This window comes from Brienomyrus brachyistius, unplaced genomic scaffold, assembly GCF_023856365.1.
Source record: "Brienomyrus brachyistius isolate T26 unplaced genomic scaffold, BBRACH_0.4 scaffold33, whole genome shotgun sequence".
Classification (NCBI taxonomy): Eukaryota; Metazoa; Chordata; class Actinopteri; order Osteoglossiformes; family Mormyridae; genus Brienomyrus; species Brienomyrus brachyistius.
Genome location: NW_026042308.1, coordinates 3,562,067 through 3,585,841, shown reverse-complemented (window position 1 = coordinate 3,585,841; position 23,775 = coordinate 3,562,067). Strand labels below are relative to the sequence as shown.

At 51.0% G+C, this 23,775-nt stretch overlaps 1 protein-coding gene across 2 annotated transcripts in view; it reads right to left on the bottom strand.

Moving 5' to 3' along the window:
* Positions 1–1,796: 1,796 nt before the first annotated feature.
* Positions 1,797–23,775, bottom strand: part of LOC125721416 (NACHT, LRR and PYD domains-containing protein 12-like) — an 80,563-nt gene continuing 58,584 nt past the window's right edge. The window contains exons 10-12 of one of the 2 annotated variants that reach the window (XM_048997309.1): positions 5,029–5,202; positions 4,868–4,914; positions 1,797–3,843 (exon numbers count right to left, since the gene is read on the bottom strand). In XM_048997309.1, coding sequence (XP_048853266.1) covers positions 3,326–3,843; positions 4,868–4,914; positions 5,029–5,202 — 739 coding nt within the window. In that variant the 3' untranslated portion in view covers positions 1,797–3,325. The remainder of the gene's footprint in view (positions 3,844–4,867; positions 4,915–5,028; positions 5,203–23,775) is intronic. The other variant, XM_048997311.1, reaches the window with a different exon arrangement.

Here is a 23,775-nt window from a genome sequence, read left to right as displayed (position 1 = left end):
TTTATTTCTACTGAACTAAAGAGAGGGTATTTAAGGGTCTTATAATAGTAAACGACATTGATATAGTAAATGAGTTCAATGATAGTTTTGCACGGGTATTCACTGTTGAGGACCTTAGTAATTTACCAGTTATTACCTATCCAGCATTGTCTATAGCTAATATATATATAACTGAAGCAGATGTTTTGCAAAGCCTAGCTAAGCTCAAAATAAATAAATCACAGGGTCCTGATGGCATCTTACCTATAGTGTTAAAAGAGATGAGGGATATTATTTGCCGACCCTTAACTTTACTGTTTCAAAAATCCTTATCTGAAGGTGTGGTACCTTCTGATTGGAAGCACGCCTTCATAACGCCTATTTTCAAAAAAGGGGATAGAAGTAATTTGTCTAACTATAGGCCAATCAGTCTAACTTGTATAACTGGTAAAGTTATGGAGGCTATAATCAAAGACAAAATGGTAGATTACCTGGACTCCAATAACATTTTGCGGGATAGCCAGCATGGATTTAGGAGAGGTAGATCCTGTTTAACAAATCTGTTGGAGTTTTTTGAGGAAGCTACTCAGGAAGTTGATGATAAGAAGGCCTATGATGTCATCTACTTAGATTTCCAAAAGGCTTTTGATGTTGTCCCCCACAAGAGGCTCCTACTTAAACTCAAAGCGACAGGTATTTTAGGTACCGTAGCGACCTGGATTGATAACTGGTTAACAGATAGGAAACAGCGAGTAGTTATAAGAGGCACAATGTCACAGTGGGCTTGCGTTCATAGTGGGGTACCGCAGGGTTCGATTTTAGGACCACTATTGTTCCTAATTTACATAAATGATATGGATACCAATATATACAGTAAACTGGTGAAATTTGCAGATGACACCAAGGTGGGTGGTGTAGCAGATACTGAATTAGTGGCTCAGCAGCTACAGCGGGATCTTGATTTAATTAGTGACTGGGCCGATACCTGGCAGATGAAATTTAACGTCGATAAATGTAAGGTACTCCATCTAGGGAGCAGAAATATAAAGTACAGGTATTTCATGGGTGTCACTGAAATAAAGGTAGCTGATCATGAGAAAGACCTTGGTGTGTATGTTGATGCTTCCATGTCCCATTCTCGCCAGTGTGGGGAAGCAATAAAAAAGGCCAATAGGATGTTGGGGTATATCTCCAGGTGTGTGGAGTTTAAGTCAAGGGAGGTAATGCTAAGATTATACAATTCCTTGGTGAGACCTCACCTAGAATATTGTGTGCAGATTTGGTCACCATATCTTAAAAAGGACATTGTGGCCTTAGAAAAGGTGCAGCGTAGGGCCACAAAAATGATTCCTGGTCTTAGAGGAATGTCATACGAGGAACGGTTACTTAAGCTAAATCTGTTCAGTCTCAAGCAAAGGAGACTGAGGGGGGACATGATCCAGGTATATAAGATTCTAACAGGTTTGGATGCTGTTCAACCAAATAGTTACTTCAGCATTAGTTTAAATACACGAACTCGTGGCCATAGGTGGAAATTAGCGGGAGAACATTTCAAGCTGGATTTAAGGAAGCACTTCTTTATGCAGCGTGTAGTCAGAGTATGGAATAGCCTTCCTGATAATGTAGTGCAAGCTGAATCCTTGGGTTCCTTTAAATCAGAGCTAGATAAGATTTTAACGACTCTGAGCTATTAGTTTAGTTCTCCCCAAGCGAGCTTGATGGGCCGAATGGCCTCTCGTTTGTATAGTTCTCATGTTCTTATGTTCTTATTATGTCACTCAGTTATGCTTTGGGTGACTACTGAAGCAGGACATTAATAGGACAGAACAGAAAGCCTTTATTGTCACTGTACAGAGAGGAAATACAGTAAACAGACATAAATATATAATATATAAAATGTAAAAATATACAGGAGAAGGGGATAGCCCTCCCCCCCCCAATCAGGATTACATTTAATTACATTTTAGTCAGAGAAAAAAACTATTAAACTACATTTTTCATGTTTATTCAGCTCACTGAAGACAGTCATTTATTTTTTGTCAAACACACAGTACTGTGTAAAAGTCTTAGGCAGTCCAAAGAAATGTTTAAAGCTGTTTATCTGGGTAGCAAGTGTACTTTGGCTTAGAACAAAAAACACAATTTAACATTAGAACGTGTGCAAATTAAGAGTAACACAATAAAAACTAGTAATAATTTCTTCTGTTTTCTAAAATGTTACTGATATCTAGTTGGATGGCTAGATGAACTCCGCTTCAGTTCCCAAACTTCTCCTCAGGGGCACCTCAGCCATTCCACGATTTTGTTAAATTTCACCAACAGCTCAATTAAATAATTAAATATATCGGTTTAAAAAGTCAGTGAGAGATTGACTAGCTGTATGAGGTGTGTTAGTGGTCAAGTCAAAAAATACATGGCTGCACTGGATGGTCGCTGCAAATACTAGGATGATTTTAGCAGAGGTTCTGAAATGGCGAAGCTGACACACTTTGACAGGCATCATATCATAGTTTTACACCAACAGGAGGATAATCTAAACATCATTTTCTTTGCCTGCCTAAGACTTTTGCACAGTTCTGTACATTTCAGAGTAAAAAGGATAATAAAGGTTAAAAAGCAGAGATTTTACCCTTTTACCAGGAGAACGGGGGTGGTATGGTGGTGCAGCGGTTAGCAGTGTTGCCTCACACGTCTGGGACCCGGGTTTGAGTCTCCGCCTGGGTTACATGTGTGTGGAGTTTATTTTGTTTTCAACCTTCCCAAGTTCTCCCACACCACTCCTTTGCTGCGCTCCCTCCACTGGCTTCCTGTAGCTGCACGCATCAGATTCAAAACACTGATGCTCGCATACAAAGCCAAAAATTCTCTGGCACCATCCTACCTAAAGGACCTCATCACACCCCGCTCTGCACCACGATCTCTCCGATCCTCCAGCACTGCTCGACTGGTCCCTCCTCCCCTCAAGGCACAAGGAAGACACGCATCTCGGCTCTTCTCTGTCCTGGCACCTAATTGGTGGAATGAACTCCCCCTAGATGTCCGAACAGCTGAATCCTTAACTGTCTTCAAGCGACGACTCAAAACTTTTCTTTTTCAGAAATACCTGACGTAGAACTTCTATATTCTTTCTCGACTCTTATTCTGGTGTGTGTTTAAAAAAATAAAAAAATAAAAAATAAATAAATCTGCACTACTCAATGGAGTTCTCAGAGATAGTATTCATAGCTTGGGTCCTTATTGAGCTAGCATTGGAAATTCATTGCAGAGTCTCAAAGCACTTATGTAAGTCGCTCTGGCTAAGGGCGTCTGCCAAATCCTGTAAATGTAAATGTAAACCAGCAACACGTCACAGTGACACTGAAGAGTCACTATAAACCCCAAACCCTGGATGGAGTGACTCAGTGAATGAGGAGGTGAATCTGTGCAGGGGGGTCAGTCCATCAGAGGAGACTCTGTAGAAGGACAGAGCACCAGCCCCCCAGTCCAGATACACTCCTACTCTGCGGGAGCCTGAGGGCCGTATGGGTATGCGAGTCTCTTTATTATTGTGCCGGACAGAGTAACTGTCAGTATCACAGCACAGACTCCATGACTTGTCATTGTACCCAAGCCCACAGCCCCTCACTCCTTCCCTACTGATCCCTTTATAAGTCACTCCTATCCAGGCTCCATCTCCATCCCACTCAGCCTCCCAGTAACAGCAGCCAGTCAGACTCTCTCTGCACAGAACTTGGGGGTAGCTGTCAAATCTCTCTGGATGATCAGGATATGGCTGCTCTGCCCCCCATGTCACCTTCCTGTTCCCCCCTGACAGAGACAGGAATCTGTTTGCTGTGTTGGGGTCCAGCGTCAGCTGGCAGGAGTCTGTAGGCAGGAGGAAGAATTATTAATCCCATCAGGCCGCCTGTACTTTATGTTTCTGTACGATATAAAAACAGCACAGCTTCCCCTAACGAAGCGGGAACTGAAGTTTATGAAACATAAAGTGGGCGCTAATTTCTTTTAGCACCGTGGATCAGGAGAACTTTTTCATATTCACGAGTGAAGCCCTACATGATTGGCTGGCTGATTAATATTTATGAGAGGGGCACTACCTCATTGGCCAGTTAACATCGACTTGTGCTGCCTGTTTGTTCTAGCTAAAGCAGGGGTGTCCAAATCCAGTCCTGGGGGCAGGTGCCCTGTGTAGCAAAGTTCTTTCCCTGTTCCACCATAAATAATTCAGCTCAAGAGCTGTGTGGTTATTAGCACAAGGAGATGAATCAGGTGTGTTAAATGAGGGGAAACCCAAAAATGTGCAGGACTCTGGCCCTCCAGGACTGGATTTGGGCTCCCCTGGTTTAGGTGATTCAGTGACCAATCAGTAATATTCTCTCATGAATTTTAAGGAAGGTTCCAGAACCACCCTGTAAAAATGCAAATTCACATTTTGCACTAGTGGAGAGAGTCCGGTCTCACTGCCTACAGGTGCCTCCTTAGGACAATACTAACGAATCTCTCACAGAAAACACATACACCCACGGCATCCGCAAAAAGAAGAAATGCAAAGGATTCTTTTTTTGTGAAATTAAAGATGTATAACTAATTCAGAATATATTTAACCATCCTACACTCCCACACAAACACCAATATAATACAAGCAGCTATAAAGCATTTGCAAAAAATATTTTTAAAAATGATTAAATGAATTGGTGTTTTTGGTGATGATTCTGATATTTTGTTTCGCGTTTGGATGTTTGTCTAAAATGACATGAAACTCACCTAAACACAAACATGGAAATCCATCTACACACAGTGCAAAAAGCCACACTCATCACAACAATTGTGTGAATACAACCATAACATAGTATTCATGGTATTATTAATAAAAACATGCAAACACACTTACATTTCTGTAAGCCTGGTCTGGTCCTGCACTCTCCACCGTGATCCACACTACAGGAGAAGCAGAATGACATAGTACTGCTGTATCCATTTATTTATTGGTGCCTCTTCTTCACATACATGCATAAGTATGTGTAGCGTGTCAGACACACACTCTGTACTCACTTCAGCTTCTCCAGTTTACAGCTGGGATCCTCCAGTACAGCAGAGAGCAGCTTCACTCCTGAGTCTCCTGGGTGATTGTAGCTCAGGTCCAGCTCTCTCAGGTATGAGGGGTTTGACCTCAGAGCTGAAGCCAGGGAAGAACAACCTTCTTCTGTGACTCTACAGCCTGACAGCCTGCAGAGAGACAGACAAAAAAATCCCCAATAAATAAGATCACCTGACCATTACAGGCATTACTTTTAAGCAAAAGTGACTCCTCTAATAAATATTTCAATAATCATGCAAAATTAACATCTTTTGAACATTTTATAAGAACCTATACTTCTCAGAAGAAGAACCAGATCCAGTTGATATAGAATCATTTAAAAATAATCTAGACTTACCCATATTAACCAATGAAACAGCAGATGCCCTTGATGCCAGAGGTGGAGATTTCAGGTCCAGAGAGTACAAATCCAGACCAAGATTTTGTTTCAACCAACCAGATGAATATAAAGAGTCACAGTCACAGAGACTCAACTGGTTTGTTGAAACAAAATCTTGGTCTGGATTTGTACTCCCTACACCTGAAATCTCCACCTCTGCTTGATGCACCATGAACATCAGAAGAACTCCGTAAGGTCCTCAACCAAATGCCTAACAACCAATCGCCAGACCGGATGGTTACCCAGAAATCTATACACATTTTTGGGACATATTATCTCCACTCTTCAATAGACTGGTAAGAGAAATTAAACATGCATCACAAATCCCATCAAATATGAGCGCAGCGACCATTACAGTGTTATTGAGACCTGATAAAGACCCAACACAACCCTCCAGTTACCGGCCATTACAGTGTTACTGAAACCTGATAAAGACCCAACACAACCCTCCAGTTACCGGCCATTACAGTGTTATTGACACCTGATAAAGACCAAACACAACCCTCCAGTTACCGGCCACTACAGTGTTATTGAAACCTGATAAAGACCAAACACAACCCTCCAGTTACCGGCCATTGCAGTGTTATTGAGACCTGATAAAGACCAAACACAGCCCTCCAGTTACCGGCCATTACAGTGTTATTGAGACCTGATAATGACCCAACACAGCCCTCCAGTTACCGGCCATTACAGTGTTATTGAGACCTGATGAAGACCCAACACAACGCTCCAGTTACCCGCCACTCTCACAAATGAATACAGACTTGAAAATCATTACAAAAGCTCTCGCCACTCAGTTACAGACAGTCATTCCTACTATAATCCATCATGATCAGACAGATTTCATCAAGACAAGACATGCCTTGGACAACATCCATAGATTATTTAATTTAGTCAATACTGCTCAGCATACCCATACTAAAACCATGATTACATCATTAGATGCAGAAACGGCATCTGACAGTCAGTTGGACATTCCTCTTTAATATATTGCATAGATTTGGCTTCGGAGAGTCGTTCACCCACTGGGTTAAAATACTGTACATCTCACCCAAAGCTACAGATCACAGTGTCACAGATGGGATCACATCACCTGCATTCACACTCCGACGGGGAAGACGGCCTGCATGCCCACTCTCTCCTTCACTGTTTGCCATCTTCATAGAAACACTTGCGGCAGCAATACGACAGAACAGTGAAATAAATGGAATTCATACTAATAAGTCAACACAAAATCTCTATGCAGATGATATCTTGCTGTTTTTATGAAACCCTCAATATATGAAATTTAAATTTTATTAATACCTTTTCAAAATATATAAAACTACACAATAAACTGGAAACAACCCATAATATTCTCACTGTCTGAAGATGCCTGGGATTCAGCTGATCAGGATGGTCCATTTCACACTGGAAATATCCGGTACTTGGGTATCTACATCTCCCACAGGCTGTCTGACTTGGTTACCCTCAACTACACCCCCTTATTAAAAATAATAGATGATTCTCCCACTCTCACGAATAGGACCTATTTCAACAATAAAAATAAAATTACTCGTCCAGAATCATTTCAGAAAAATTCTTTCAAACTCTTAACTCATTAATGTCACATTTTTGCTGGAAAAACAAAAACGCAAAATCAAACATTCCACATTACAGAAAAATAAATCTCAAGTTGGATTACAAGCTCATTTTTCTTCATTATTACTTAGCAAATCATCTGCAAGACTTAACTAAATGGTCACACTACAGCAGTAACAGCAGCTCATAGGTACAGAAGGAGCAGCTGTACTGTCAAAATCTCAGACATGCAGACTTACTCAAAATGTCATTAAAGAAACAGAACTGCTTTAACAACACAGTGCTGCCATTTCCACAGCACTGACAGCCCAGTGGAAAGCCATTAAAATCACTAACTGTACTCTCAGACCCTGTAAATACACGCCAATCTGGAATAATCTGGACTTCCTACTTCACAATATCACTATTCACTATCACTCACGGGGACAGAAAGGGATTACACATCTCCACCTCCTTTTCAGTAACAGTCATTTCAGGACATTCGAAGACTTAATCCATAAATACGAGTTGAGAATATGCAATTTTTCTAATATTTACCAACTGAATCCAGCATCAAAACCAAAATGAACCTCACACATAATACACTGAATCCTCCTCAGATGAGACTACATTCTGCAACTTAAAAATAAAAAGAAACCTCTAGAATATATAATCCTCCATCTGCGACAGACACATTGATATTTGTACCAAAAATTAATTGGAATAAGGACCTTATCTTTTCCCCCAGCTCTGATTTCTGGATGGACGTCTGCAACAACATATTCACAGTGACAAATACTAGCCTTCAGTTCAGTACAAAGTAATTCACATAAAACATGTGACAATATAAAAAGTAGTCAGTACTGATACCTGCTCACAGTGTACAATGGGTGTCACAGATAATTATCTGCATGCTCTGTGGGCCTGTATACCTGCTCACAGTGCATTATGCGTGCCATAGATAATTATCTGCATGCTCTGTGGGCCTGTATACCTGCTCACAGTGTACAATGGATGTCACAGATAATTATCTGCATGCTCTGTGGGAGGACACGGCGCCCTTGATTACCAACAAGAATGTCGGATTTGGACTCGTCTGACCATAGAACACTTTCCCACTTTGAAACAGTCCATTTCAAATGAGTCTTGGCCCACAGGACACAACGGCGCTTCTGGACCATGTTCAGATATGGCTTCCTTTTTTGCATGATAGAGCTTTAGCTGGCATCTGCAGATGGCACGGCGGATTGTGTTTACCGACTGTGCTTTCTGGAAGTATTCCTGAGCCCATTTAGTAATGTCATTGACACAATCATGCCGATGAGTGATGCAGAGTCGTCTGAGGGCCCGAAGACCACGGGCATCCAATACAGGTCTTTGGCCTTGTCCCATTCGCACAGAGATATCTCCAGTTTTTCTCAATTTTTTGATAGATGATGAGATTTACAAATCCTTTGCAATTTCACATTGAGGAACATTGTTTTTAAAGTATCCCACAATCATTTTATACACTCTTTCACAGATTGGAGAGCCTCTGCCTCTCTGACATCCCTTTTAATGCTAATCAGGTTACAGACCCGATATCAATTAACTTAATTAGTTGCTAGATGTTCTCCCAGCTGCATCTTTTTAAACTTTCTTGCTTTTTCAGCCATTTGTTGTCCCTGTACAGACTTTTCTGGGACATGTAGCAGGCATCAAATTTGAAATGAGCTCATTTACTGGATAAAGGCGTACAATTTCCCAGTTTGAACATTTGTTATATTATCTATGTTCTGTTGTGAATAAAATACAGGCTCATGTGATTTGAAAGTGTTTTATTTGTTATTTCATTCAAATTTAAAGAACTTTTCTGGAATTCTGGTTGTTTGTATGTTTTCTAGGGGCGGCATGGTGGTGCAGTGCTTAGCACTGTTGCCTAACACCTCTGGGACCCAAGTTCGAGTCTCCGCCTGGGTCACATGTGTGTGGAGTTTGCATGTTCTCCTCATGTTGTCATGGGGTTTCCTCCGGGTACTCCGGTTTCCCCCCACAGTCCAAAAACATGCTGAGGCTAATTGGAGTTGCTAAATTGCCCATAGGTGTGCAGGCGTGAGTGACTGGTGTGTGAATGTGCCCTGCGATGGGCTCATCCTGGGTTGTTCCCTACCTATTGCTTCCGGGATAGGCTCTGGACCCCCTGCGACCCAGTAGGATAAGCGGTTTGTAAAATGGATGGATGTATGTTTACTGATGTTTGCAGCAAACTATTTTGTGGATAAGAGCTACCTCAACGCCCGCCCCTCCCTTACTTTTTTGCTGTTATTTTCATTAATTTTTATTATTACTGTTTGATTCATGTATTGTATGTTTCAATCATTACAGATATGTATGAAAGTGTGTCCGTGAATGTATGGACATTCATATCTATGTATTAATATATACTGCTCAAAAAAATTGAAGGAACACTTTTTAATCAGAGTATAGCATCAAGTCTATTAAACTTTTGGGATATTGATCAGGTCAGTTAAGTGGCGGAGGGGGTTGTTAATCAGTTTCAGCTGCTTTGGTGTTAATGAAATTATCAACAGGTGAACTAGAGGGGCAACAATGAGACGACCCCCAAAACAGGAATGGTTTAACAGGTGGAGGCCACTGGCATTTTTCCCTCCTCATCTTTTCTGACAGTTTTTTCACTAGTTTTGCATTTGTCGACGGTCAGTGTCACTACTGGTAGCATGAGGCGATACCTGGACCCTACAGAGGTTGCACAGGTAGTCCAACTCCTCCAGGATGGCGCATCAATACGTGCCATTGGCAGAAGGTTTGCTGTGTCTCCCAGCACAGTCTCAATGGCATGGTGGAGATTCCAGGAGACAGGCAGATACTCAAGGAGAGCTGGACAGGGCCGTAGAAGGTCCTTAACCCATCAACAGGACCGGTATCTGCTCCTTTGTGCAAGGAGGAACAGGATGAACACTGCTGGAGCCCTACAAAATGACCTCCAGCAGGCCACTGGTGTGAATGTTTCTGATTGTTTGGTCAGAGACAGACTTCATGAGGGTGGCTTGAGGGCCCAGCGTCCTCTAGTGGACCCTGTGCTCACTGCCCAGCACCATGGAGCTCGATTAGCATTTGCCATAGAATACCAGAATTTGCAGGTCTGTCACTGGCACCCTGTGCTTTTCACAGATGAGAGCAGGTTCACCCTGAGCACATGTGACAGACGTGAAAGGGTCTGGAGAAGCCGTGGAAAACGTTATGCTGCCTGTAGCATTGTTCTGCATGACCGGTTTGGTGGTGGGTCAGTGATGGTCTGGGGAGGCATATCCATGGAGGGACGCACAGTACTCTACAGGCTAGACAACGGCACCTTGACTGCCATTAGGTATCAGGATGAAATCCTTGAACCCACTGTCAGACCCTATGCTGGTGCAGTGGGTCTTGGGTTCCTCCTGGTGCATGACAATGTCCGGCCTCATGTGGCAAGACCATGTAGGCAGTTCCTGGAGGATGAAGAAATTGATATCACTGACTGCCTCCCACGCTCGCCTGACCTAAATCCAATAGAACACCTCTGGGACATTATGTTTCATCCATCCGATGCCACCAGGTTGCACTTCAGACTGTCCAGAAGCTCAGTGATACCCTGGTCCAGATCTGAGAGAAGATCCCCAGGACACCATCCGTGGTCTCATTAGGACCATGCCCCGACATTGTCAGGCATGCATACAACCATGTGGGGGCCATACACACTACTGAGTATGATTCTGAGTTACTGTAATGAAATTTCAGCAAAATGGATTAGCCTGCCACATCATTTTTCACTTTGATTTTCGGGGTGTCTTTGAATTCAGCCCTCTGTAGGTTGATAATTTCATTTCCATTAAACGATGTGGCATCCTTTCATTCCTAACACATTACCCAGTCTACTTCAGTATTGTCATGACCCGGCTCGTCGGCTCCTCGTGTGTGCCACGCCCCCTGATTACCCACGTGTGCTTCCCTGATCGTCTCCAGCTTTGTCCACTTACTTTGATTAGTCCTGTCTTATTTAAGTCCTGGTCTTACCTGTTTCCCTTGTCTGTCATTGATGTTAGTCAGTCTCTGATGTTTCCTGTCCTGCGTCCTGCTATTAAACCCAGTTTCCTGTACTTTGCCTGCTTGCCTGTTCCTGCTCGCTCGCCTACCTGTACGCTCACCCAGCGATCGCAAGCGTATCGTGACAGAATTGTGACAGAATGACAGACCCAAGCAAAGAGGCGCGGCAGACCGAGAACGAACATCTCGGTCTGCTGCAAGAGGCCTATTACTGGCTTAACCAGCCCGACGTCCATGAGGATCCCGTCGTGCTAGGTTTCGCCAGCAAGAGCTGCGACCTTCTGCTGTCGATGTCCTCACATGGGGACAGGAGCCAGCTGAGGGAGGTACGCTCCAACCTCCACCAGCTGATGCAGCACCTGACAGCAAGGAGGCTGGGGTTTGGCGCGCCGTATAGCGCGGAGGCAGTGTTCCAGCCATCCGTCCCGTCGGACGCCGAACAGCCTCCCGCAACCGTGTCCACCAAAAGGCGAAAGAGGAGAAAGAAGCCGGCGAACGTCCAGACACTCACCTTGGGAGCATGCACGCTCATCCCTGCTTTCCTCCCAGCGGGTGAGCTGGAAGACTCCCCAGCTTTCCCGAACGTCACCCCCATTGCTGCCAAGCTGCCCACGCAGGCAGCTTTCCCCGCAAGGGGAAAGCACCCAGCCGCTGCCGAGCTACCACCGCCCTTGGAACGGTATTGCTTCCGGCCTGAGCGACTGGCCAATAAGCCGCCAGCGGCTCCAGCACCCGGGCAGCCGCCGCCGCCGCTACCTATGCAGCCGCCGCCTGCGCAGACTCCTCTGCCTGCGCTGCCTTCCGCTCCCAAGCAGGCACCCCCTCAGCCTGCGGATCCGGCTTCCGAGCAGGCGCTCCCTTTGCCTGCGGCCCCAGAGCCCGAGCAGCCACCTTCGCTGCCGCCAGCGGCCCCAGAGCCCGAGCAGCTGCCTCCGCTGCCTGCAGCAGCTCCCACGCCCGAGGCGCTCCCTCTGCCTGCAGCAGCTCCTGCGCCCACGCCCGAGGCGCCCCCTCTGCCTGCAGCTACCGTGCCCACGCCCGAGGTGCCCCCTCTGCCTGCAGCTACCGCGCCCACGCCCGAGGCGCCCCCCCTGCCTGCAGCCCCAGCGCCCACGCCCGAGGCACCCCCCCTGCCTGCAGCTCCAGTCCCTGACCCCACTCCAGTCCCTTCTGCCCTAGTCCCCGAGGAGGTCCCAGAGGATTCCATCTTGGCTCCTCCCTCTCCGGAGGTGGTGGAGCTTGAATGGGACCCCTCAGGGACCTTACTTGTGACTCCTTCGCCCTCACCCCGGCGACATCGACCCCGACCAGAGGTCGGTATGTCTGTGTCCCGCAAGGGGAGGGGGCACAGACATAGGACTGGGGACCCCCCCCTACCCGACCCCCTGGGTCGTCCTCGCTCGCCGGCGCTACGGCTAGGTCAGCGCCTGCGGGTCCTGGTCCGCCTGGTCAGCGATCGCCTGCGGGTCCCCCATCGCGACCTCGTCGCCCTGCCTCGCTCCCGCCGCCGGTTCCTCGGTGGTCACCTGCGGGTTCCCTGAGGGTGGCTCCTCAGTCTCCTCCAGATCCTCCCGCTCCGGCGCAGCGGACAACGTTGCCGCCTGCAGCGGCTCCCCCCCTCTCCTTGCCTTCGCCAGGGTCCCTTCCTGCTCCCTCGTCCCCTTCCCTGGTCCTCTCTCCGACTCCCTCCTCGACCCCTTCGTCGGTCCATCGCCCTACCTCCTCAGCCCCTCCGGGGTCCCCTCCGGCTCCAGCCTCCCAGCCGCCTGCAGCCCCTCCGGCTGCCACCCGTCGCTCGCTGGGGCTTACTCGGATGCCGCTTTACTCCCCCTCCTCGCCCTGTGTCCCTGCCTTTGTCCCTCCTGTCTTCGCCCCGCCTGCTTTTGTTCCTCGCCCGTCTGTTCTGCCCTTTCATGCTCCTTGTTTCCCGATGTTCGCTCCTTGCACTCCCGCTCCTAGTGTCCCGCCTGTCCATCCTGTTTCTCCCTTCCTGGTCTGTCTCTCCGCTTTTCCTCTCTTGTGTCACGTCTTGTCCTGGTTCCTTCCCCTGTGCCAGTTCTGTCTGTCCGTCCTGTTCCCTGTCCCTCGTTGATGGGTTTTGTTCTTATTTTCTAGGTCCCAGTTCCTGTGTCCCGTTCGTCGCCTCCTCGTGTGTGTCCTCAGCGATCGCGAGCATATCGTGACAGAATCGTGACAAGTATAGATATCGAGCATGATTTTTTCCCTATTGATATCTGATGTGTTTTCAAAGTGATCGTTTAATTTTTTTGAGCAGTGTATATGTGTGATAATTTTCTTACTTACAAATTTTTTTTTGACAATTACGGCTCCAATCATCCACAAAAATCATATATAAATACAATCCTGTCTTTGATATTTTTCCTTCTTTGCATATATCTCCTTTTATTTGCCTCTCCCCTCTACGACTCCTCACATTAAATACTGACTTCACTCGCCCCCCAGTCCCAGTACTTCCACTAGCCCCTAGTATGGGGGAGTGGTAGTTTTCCCCTGTGCCTCTGGGTGAGGCAGGTCACCTAATGTACTGGGGGAGGGGTGTCACAGACACTCGCACACACACGTACCCTGTCACAGACACTCTCACACACGCGTATCCTGCCGCAGAGACTCTCACACACACGTACCCTGATGCAGACACTCACACACGCGTATCCTGTCGCAGACACTCTCACACACGCGTACCCTGACGCAGACACTCTCACACACGCGTACCCTGCCGCAGACACACACGCGTATCCTGTCACAGACACTATCACACACACGTACCCTGTCGCAGACACTCTCACGCATGCGTACCGTCACAGACACTCTCACGCACGTGTACCCTGTCGCAGACACTCTCACAGACGCGTACCCTGCCGCAGACACACACGCGTATCCTGTCGCAGACACTCTCACACATGCGTACCGTCACAGACACTCTCACGCACGTGTACCCTGTCGCAGACACTCTCACGCACGCGTACCGTCACAGACACTCTCACGCACGTGTACCCTGTCGCAGACACTCTCACAGACGCGTACCCTGTCGCAGACACTCTCACGCATGTGTACCCTGCCGCAGACACTCTCACACACGCGTATTCTGCCACAGACACTCTCAGACACGCGTACCCTGCCACAGACACTCTCACGCACGTGTACCATCACAGACACTCTCACGCACGCGTACCCTGTCGCAGACATTCTCACGCACGCGTACCCTGTCACAGACACTCTCACACACGCGTAGCCTGTCACAGACACTCTCACACACGCGTACCCTGCCGCAGACACGCTCACACACGCGTATTCTGCCACAGACACTCTCACACACGCGTACCCTGCCACAGACACTCTCATACACGCATTCCCTGCCGCAGACACTCTCACACACGCGGACCCTGCCGCAGACATTCTCACACACGGGTATTCTGTCGCAGACACTCTCACACACGCGTATTCTGCCACAGACACTCTCACACACGCGTACCCTGCCACAGACACTCTCACACACGCGTACCCTGCCGCAGACACTCTCACGCACGTGTACCCTGTCGCAGACACTCTCACGCACGTGTACCCTGTCGCAGACACTCTCACGCACGTGTACCATCGCAGACACTCTCACGCACGCGTACCCTGTTGCAGACACTCTCACGCACGCGTACCCTGTCACAGAGACTCTCACACACGCGTAGCCTGTCACAGACACTCTCACACACGGGTACCCTGCCGCAGACACTCTCATACACGCGTACCCTGCCGCAGACACTCTCACACACGCGTACCCTGCCGCAGACACTCTCACACACGCGTATTCTGTCACAGACACTCTCACACACATGTATCCTGCCACAGACACTCTCACACACACATAGCCTGTCACAGACACTCTCACACACGCGTATCCTGTCACAGACACTCTCACACACGCGTACCCAGGCGCAGACACTCTCACACACGCGTATTCTGTCACAGACACTCTCACACACATGTATCCTGCCACAGACACTCTCACACACACATAGCCTGTCACAGACACTCTCACACACGCGTATCCTGTCACAGACACTCTCACACACGCGTACCCAGGCGCAGACACTCTCACACACGCGTACCCTGCCGCAGACACACACGCGTATCCTGTCGCAGACACTCTCACACATGCGTACCGTCACAGACACTCTCACGCACGCGTACCCTGTCGCAGACACTCTCACGCACGCGTACCGTCACAGACACTCTCACGCACGTGTACCCTGTCGCAGACACTCTCACAGACGCGTACCCTGTCGCAGACACTCTCACGCATGTGTACCATCACAGACACTCTCACGCACGCGTACCCTGTCGCAGACACTCTCATACACGCGTACCCTGTCACAGACACTCTCACACACGCGTAGCCTGTCACAAACACTCTCACACACGTGTACCCTGCCGCAGACACTCTCACACACGCGTATTCTGCCACAGACACTCTCAGACACGCGTACCCTGCCACAGACACTCTCATACACGCGTACCCTGCCGCAGACACTCTCACGCACGTGTACCCTTTCGCAGACACTCTCACGCATGCGTACCGTCACAGACACTCTCACGCACATGTACCCTGTCGCGGACACTCTCACAGACGCGTACCCTGTCGCAGACACTCTCACGCATGTGTACCATCACAGACACTCTCACGCACGCGTACCCTGTCGCAGACATTCTCACGCACGGGTACCCTGTCACAGACACTCTCACACACGCGTAGCCTGTCACAGACACTCTCACACACGCGTACCCTGCCGCAGACACTCTCACACACGCGTATTCTGCCACAGACACTCTCACACACGCGTAGCCTGCCACAGACACTCTCATACACGCGTTCCCTGCCGCAGACACTCTCACACACGCGTACCCTGCCGCAGACACTCTCACACACGCGTATTCTGTCACAGACACTCTCACACACATGTACCCTGCCACAGACACTCTCACACACGCGTATTCTGCCACAGACACTCTCACACACGCGTACCCTGCCACAGACACTCTCACACACGCGTACCCTGCCGCAGACACTCTCACACACGGGTACCCTGCCGCAGACACTCTCACCCACGCGTACCCTGCCGCAGACACTCTCACCCACGCGTACCCTGCCACAGACACTCTCATACACGCGTACCCTGCCGCAGACACTCTCACACACGCGTACCCTGCCGCAGACACTCTCACACACATGTATCCTGCCACAGACACTCTCACACACGCGTACCCTGCCGCAGACACTCTCACGCACGTGTACCCTGTCGCAGACACTCTCACGCACGCGTACCGTCACAGACACTCTCACGCACGTGTACCGTCGCAGACACTCTCACAGACGCGTACCCTGTCGCAGACACTCTCATGCATGTGTACCATCACAGACACTCTCACGCACGCGTACCCTGTCGCAGACACTCTCATACACGCGTACCCTGTCACAGACACTCCCACACACGCGTAGCCTGTCACAGACACTCCCACACACGTGTACCCTGCCGCAGACACTCTCACACACGCGTATTCTGCCACAGACACTCTCAGACACGCGTACCCTGCCACAGACACTCTCATACACGCGTACCCTGCCGCAGACACTCTCACGCACGTGTACCCTTTCGCAGACACTCTCACGCATGCGTACCGTCACAGACACTCTCACGCACGTGTACCCTGTCGCGGACACTCTCACAGACGCGTACCCTGTCGCAGACACTCTCACGCATGTGTACCATCACAGACACTCTCACGCACGCGTACCCTGTCGCAGACATTCTCACACACGCGTACCCTGTCACAGACACTCTCACACACGCGTAGCCTGTCACAGACACTCTCACACACGCGTACCCTACCGCAGACACTCTCACACACGCGTACCCTGCCACAGACACTCTCATACACGCGTTCCCTGCCGCAGACACTCTCACACACGCGTACCCTGCCGCAGACACTCTCACACACGCGTATTCTGTCACAGACACTCTCACACACATGTACCCTGCCACAGACACTCTCACACACGCGTACCCAGTCGCAGACACTCTCACACACACATAGCCTGTCACAGACACTCTCACACACGCGTATCCTGTCACAGACACTCTCACACACGCGTACCCAGGCGCAGACACTCTCACACACGCGTACCCTGCCGCAGACACACACGCGTATCCTGTCGCAGACACTCTCACACATGCGTACCGTCACAGACACTCTCACGCACGTGTACCCTGTCGCAGACACTCTCACGCACGCGTACCGTCACAGACACTCTCACGCACGTGTACCCTGTCGCAGAAACTCTCACAGACGCGTACCCTGTCGCAGACACTCTCACGCACGTCTACCATCACAGACACTCTCACGCACGCGTACCCTGTCGCAGACACTCTCATACACGCGTACCCTGTCACAGACACTCTCACACACGCGTAGCCTGTCACAGACACTCTCACACACGTGTACCCTGCCGCAGACACTCTCACACACGCGTATTCTGCCACAGACACTCTCAGACACGCGTACCCTGCCACAGACACTATCATACACGCGTACCCTGCCGCAGACACTCTCACGCACGTGTACCCTTTCGCAGACACTCTCACGCATGCGTACCGTCACAGACACTCTCACGCACGTGTACCCTGTCGCGGACACTCTCACAGACGCGTAACCTGTCGCAGACACTCTCACGCACGTGTACCATCAAAAACACTCTCACGCACGCGTACCCTGTCGCAGACATTCTCACACACGCGTACCCTGTCGCAGACACTCTCACGCATGTGTACCATCACAGACACTCTCACGCACGCGTATTCTGCCACAGACACTCTCACACACGCGTACCCTGCCACAGACACTCTCACACACGCGTTCCCTGCCGCAGACACTCTCACACACGCGTATTCTGTCACAGACACTCTCACACACATGTACCCTGCCACAGACACTCTCACACACGCGTACCCAGTCGCAGACACTCTCACACACACATAGCCTGTCACAGACACTCTCACACACGCGTATCCTGTCACAGACACTCTCACACACGCGTACCCAGGCGCAGACACTCTCACACACGCGTACCCTGCCGCAGACACACACGCGTATCCTGTCGCAGACACTCTCACACATGCGTACCGTCACAGACACTCTCACGCACGTGTACCCTGTCACAGACACTCTCACGCACGCGTATCGTCACAGACACTCTCACGCACGTGTACCGGCGCAGACACTCTCACAGACGCGTACCCTGTCGCAGACACTCTCACGCATGTGTACCATCACAGACACTCTCACGCACGCGTACCCTGTCGCAGACACTCTCATACACGCGTACCCTGTCACAGACACTCTCACACACGCGTAGCCTGTCACAGACACTCTCACACACGTGTACCCTGCCGCAGACACTCTCACACACGCGTATTCTGCCACAGACACTCTCAGACACGCGTACCCTGCCACAGACACTCTCACACACGCGTACCCTGCCGCAGACACTCTCACGCACGTGTACCCTTTCGCAGACACTCTCACGCATGCGTACCGTCACAGACACTCTCACGCACGTGTACCCTGTCAAGGACACTCTCACAGACGGGTACCCTGTCGCAGACACTCTCACGCATGTGTACCATCACAGACACTCTCACGCACGCGTACCCTGTCGCAGACATTCTCACACACGCGTACCCTGTCACAGACACTCTCACACACGCGTAGCCTGTCACAGACACTCTCACACACGCGTACCCTACCGCAGACACTCTCACACACGCGTATTCTGCCACAGACACTCTCACACACGCGTACCCTGCCACAGACACTCTCATACACGCGTTCCCTGCCGCAGACACTCTCACACACGCGTACCCTGCCGCAGACACTCTCACACACGCGTATTCTGTCACAGACACTCTCACACACATGTACCCTGCCACAGACACTCTCACACACGTGTACCCAGTCGCAGACACTCTCACACACACATAGCCTGTCACAGACACTCTCACACACGCGTATCCTGTCACAGACACTCTCACACACGCGTACCCAGGCGCAGACACACACGCGTATCCTGTCGCAGACACTCTCACACATGCGTACCGTCACAGACACTCTCACGCACGTGTACCCTGTCGCAGACACTCTCACGCACGCGTACCGTCACAGACACTCTCACGCACGTGTACCCTGTCGCAGACACTCTCACAGACGCGTACCCTGTCGCAGACACTCTCACGCATGTGTACCATCACATACACTCTCACGCACGCGTACCCTGTCGCAGACATTCTCACACACGCGTACCCTGTCGCAGACACTCTCACGCATGTGTACCATCACAGACACTCTCACGCACGCGTATTCTGCCACAGACACTCTCACACACGCGTACCCTGCCACAGACACTCTCACACACGCGTTCCCTGCCGCAGACACTCTCACACACGCGTATTCTGTCACAGACACTCTCACACACATGTACCCTGCCACAGACACTCTCACACACGCGTACCCAGTCGCAGACACTCTCACACACACATAGCCTGTCACAGACACTCTCACACACGCGTATCCTGTCACAGACACTCTCACACACGCGTACCCAGGCGCAGACACTCTCACACACGCGTACCCTGCCGCAGACACACACGCGTATCCTGTCGCAGACACTCTCACACATGCGTACCGTCACAGACACTCTCACGCACGTGTACCCTGTCACAGACACTCTCACGCACGCGTATCGTCACAGACACTCTCACGCACGTGTACCGGCGCAGACACTCTCACAGACGCGTACCCTGTCGCAGACACTCTCACGCATGTGTACCATCACAGACACTCTCACGCACGCGTACCCTGTCGCAGACACTCTCATACACGCGTACCCTGTCACAGACACTCTCACACACGCGTAGCCTGTCACAGACACTCTCACACACGTGTACCCTGCCGCAGACACTCTCACACACGCGTATTCTGCCACAGACACTCTCAGACACGCGTACCCTGCCACAGACACTCTCACACACGCGTACCCTGCCGCAGACACTCTCACGCACGTGTACCCTTTCGCAGACACTCTCACGCATGCGTACCGTCACAGACACTCTCACGCACGTGTACCCTGTCAAGGACACTCTCACAGACGGGTACCCTGTCGCAGACACTCTCACGCATGTGTACCATCACAGACACTCTCACGCACGCGTACCCTGTCGCAGACATTCTCACACACGCGTACCCTGTCACAGACACTCTCACACACGCGTAGCCTGTCACAGACACTCTCACACACGCGTACCCTACCGCAGACACTCTCACACACGCGTATTCTGCCACAGACACTCTCACACACGCGTACCCTGCCACAGACACTCTCATACACGCGTTCCCTGCCGCAGACACTCTCACACACGCGTACCCTGCCGCAGACACTCTCACACACGCGTATTCTGTCACAGACACTCTCACACACATGTACCCTGCCACAGACACTCTCACACACGTGTACCCAGTCGCAGACACTCTCACACACACATAGCCTGTCACAGACACTCTCACACACGCGTATCCTGTCACAGACACTCTCACACACGCGTACCCAGGCGCAGACACACACGCGTATCCTGTCGCAGACACTCTCACACATGCGTACCGTCACAGACACTCTCACGCACGTGTACCCTGTCGCAGACACTCTCACGCACGCGTACCGTCACAGACACTCTCACGCACGTGTACCCTGTCGCAGACACTCTCACAGACGCGTACCCTGTCGCAGACACTCTCACGCATGTGTACCATCACATACACTCTCACGCACGCGTACCCTGTCGCAGACACTCTCATACACGCGTACGCTGTCACAGACACTCTCACACACGCGTAGCCTGTCACAGACACTCTCACACACGTGTACCCTGCCGCAGACACTCTCACACACGCGTATTCTGCCACAGACACTCTCAGACACGCGTACCCTGCCACAGACACTATCATACACGCGTACCCTGCCGCAGACACTCTCACGCATGTGTACCCTTTCGCAGACACTCTCACGCATGCGTACCGTCACAGACACTCTCACGCACGTGTACCCTGTCGCGGACACTCTCACAGACGCGTACCCTGTCGCAGACACTCTCACGCACGTGTACCATCACAGACACTCTCACGCACGCGTATCCTGTCGCAGACATTCTCACACACGCGTACCCTGTCGCAGACACTCTCACGCATGTGTACCATCACAGACACTCTCACGCACGCGTACCCTGTCGCAGACACTCTCATACACGCGTAGCCTGTCACAGACACTCTCACACACGCGTAGCCTGTCACAGACACTCTCACACACGTGTACCCTGCCGCAGACACTCTCACACACGCGTATTCTGCCACAGACACTCTCAGACACGCGTACCCTGCCACAGACACTCTCATACACGCGTACCCTGCCGCAGACACTCTCACGCACATGTACCCTTTCGCAGACACTCTCACGCATGCGTACCGTCACAGACACTCTCACGCACGTGTACCCTGTCGCGGACACTCTCACAGACGCGTACCCTGTCGCGGACACTCTCACGCATGTGTACCATCACAGACACTCTCACGCACGCGTACCCTGTCGCAGACACTCTCACACACGCGTAGCCTGTCACAGACACTCTCACACACGCGTACCCTGCCGCAGACACTCTCACACACGCGTATTCTGCCACAGACACTCTCACACACGCGTACCCTGCCGCAGACACTCTCACGCACGTGTACCCTTTCGCAGACACTCTCACGCATGCGTACCGTCACAGACACTCTCACGCACGTGTACCCTGTCGCAGACACTCTCACAAACGCGTACCCTGTCGCAGACACTCTCACGCACGTGTACCATCACAGACACTCTCACGCATGTGTACCCTGTCACAGACACTCTCACACACGCGTAGCCTGTCACAGACACTCTCACACACGCGTACCCTGCCGCAGACACAATCACACACGCGTATTCTGCCACAGACACTCTCACACACGCGTACCCTGCCACAGACACTCTCATACACGCGTACCCTGCCGCAGACACTCTCACGCACGTGTACCCTGTCGCAGACACTCTCACGCATGCGTACCGTCACAGACACTCTCACGCACGCATACCCTGTCGCAGACACTCTCACGCACGCGTACCCTGCCGCAGACACACACGCGTATCCTGTCACAGACACTATCACACACGCGTACCCTGGCGCAGACACTCTCACACACGCGTACCCTGGCGCAGACACTCTCACACACGCGTACCCTGTCAGACACTCTCACGCACACGTACCCTGTCGCAGACACTCTCACGCATGCGTACCGTCACAGACACTCTCACGCACGCGTACCCTGTCGCAGACACTCTCACAGACGCATACCCTGTCGCAGACACTCTCACGCACGCGTACCCAGTCGCAGACACTCTCACACACACATAGCCTGTCACAGACACTCTCACACACGCGTATCCTGTCACAGACACTCTCACACACGCGTACCCAGGCGCAGACACTCTCACACACGCGTACCCTGCCGCAGACACACACGCGTATCCTGTCGCAGACACTCTCACACATGCGTACCGTCACAGACACTCTCACGCACGTGTACCCTGTCGCAGACACTCTCACGCACGCGTACCGTCACAGACACTCTCACGCACGTGTACCCTGTCGCAGACACTCTCACAGACGCGTACCCTGTCGCAGACACTCTCACGCATGTGTACCATCACAGACACTCTCACGCACGCGTACCCTGTCGCAGACACTCTCATACACGCGTACGCTGTCACAGACACTCTCACACACGCGTAGCCTGTCACAGACACTCTCACACACGTGTACCCTGCCGCAGACACTCTCACACACGCGTATTCTGCCACAGACACTCTCAGACACGCGTACCCTGCCACAGACACTATCATACACGCGTACCCTGCCGCAGACACTCTCACGCATGTGTACCCTTTCGCAGACACTCTCACGCATGCGTACCGTCACAGACGCTCTCACGCACGTGTACCCTGTCGCGGACACTCTCACAGACGCGTACCCTGTCGCAGACACTCTCACGCACGTGTACCATCACAGACACTCTCACGCACGCGTATCCTGTCGCAGACATTCTCACACACGCGTACCCTGTCGCAGACACTCTCACGCATGTGTACCATCACAGACACTCTCACGCACGCGTACCCTGTCGCAGACACTCTCATACACGCGTAGCCTGTCACAGACACTCTCACACACGCGTAGCCTGTCACAGACACTCTCACACACGTGTACCCTGCCGCAGACACTCTCACACACGCGTATTCTGCCACAGACACTCTCAGACACGCGTACCCTGCCACAGACACTCTCATACACGCGTACCCTGCCGCAGACACTCTCACGCACGTGTACCCTTTCGCAGACACTCTCACGCATGCGTACCGTCACAGACACTCTCACGCACGCGTACCCTGTCGCGGACACTCTCACGCATGTGTACCATCACAGACACTCTCACGCACGCGTACCCTGTCGCAGACACTCTCACACACGCGTAGCCTGCCACAGACACT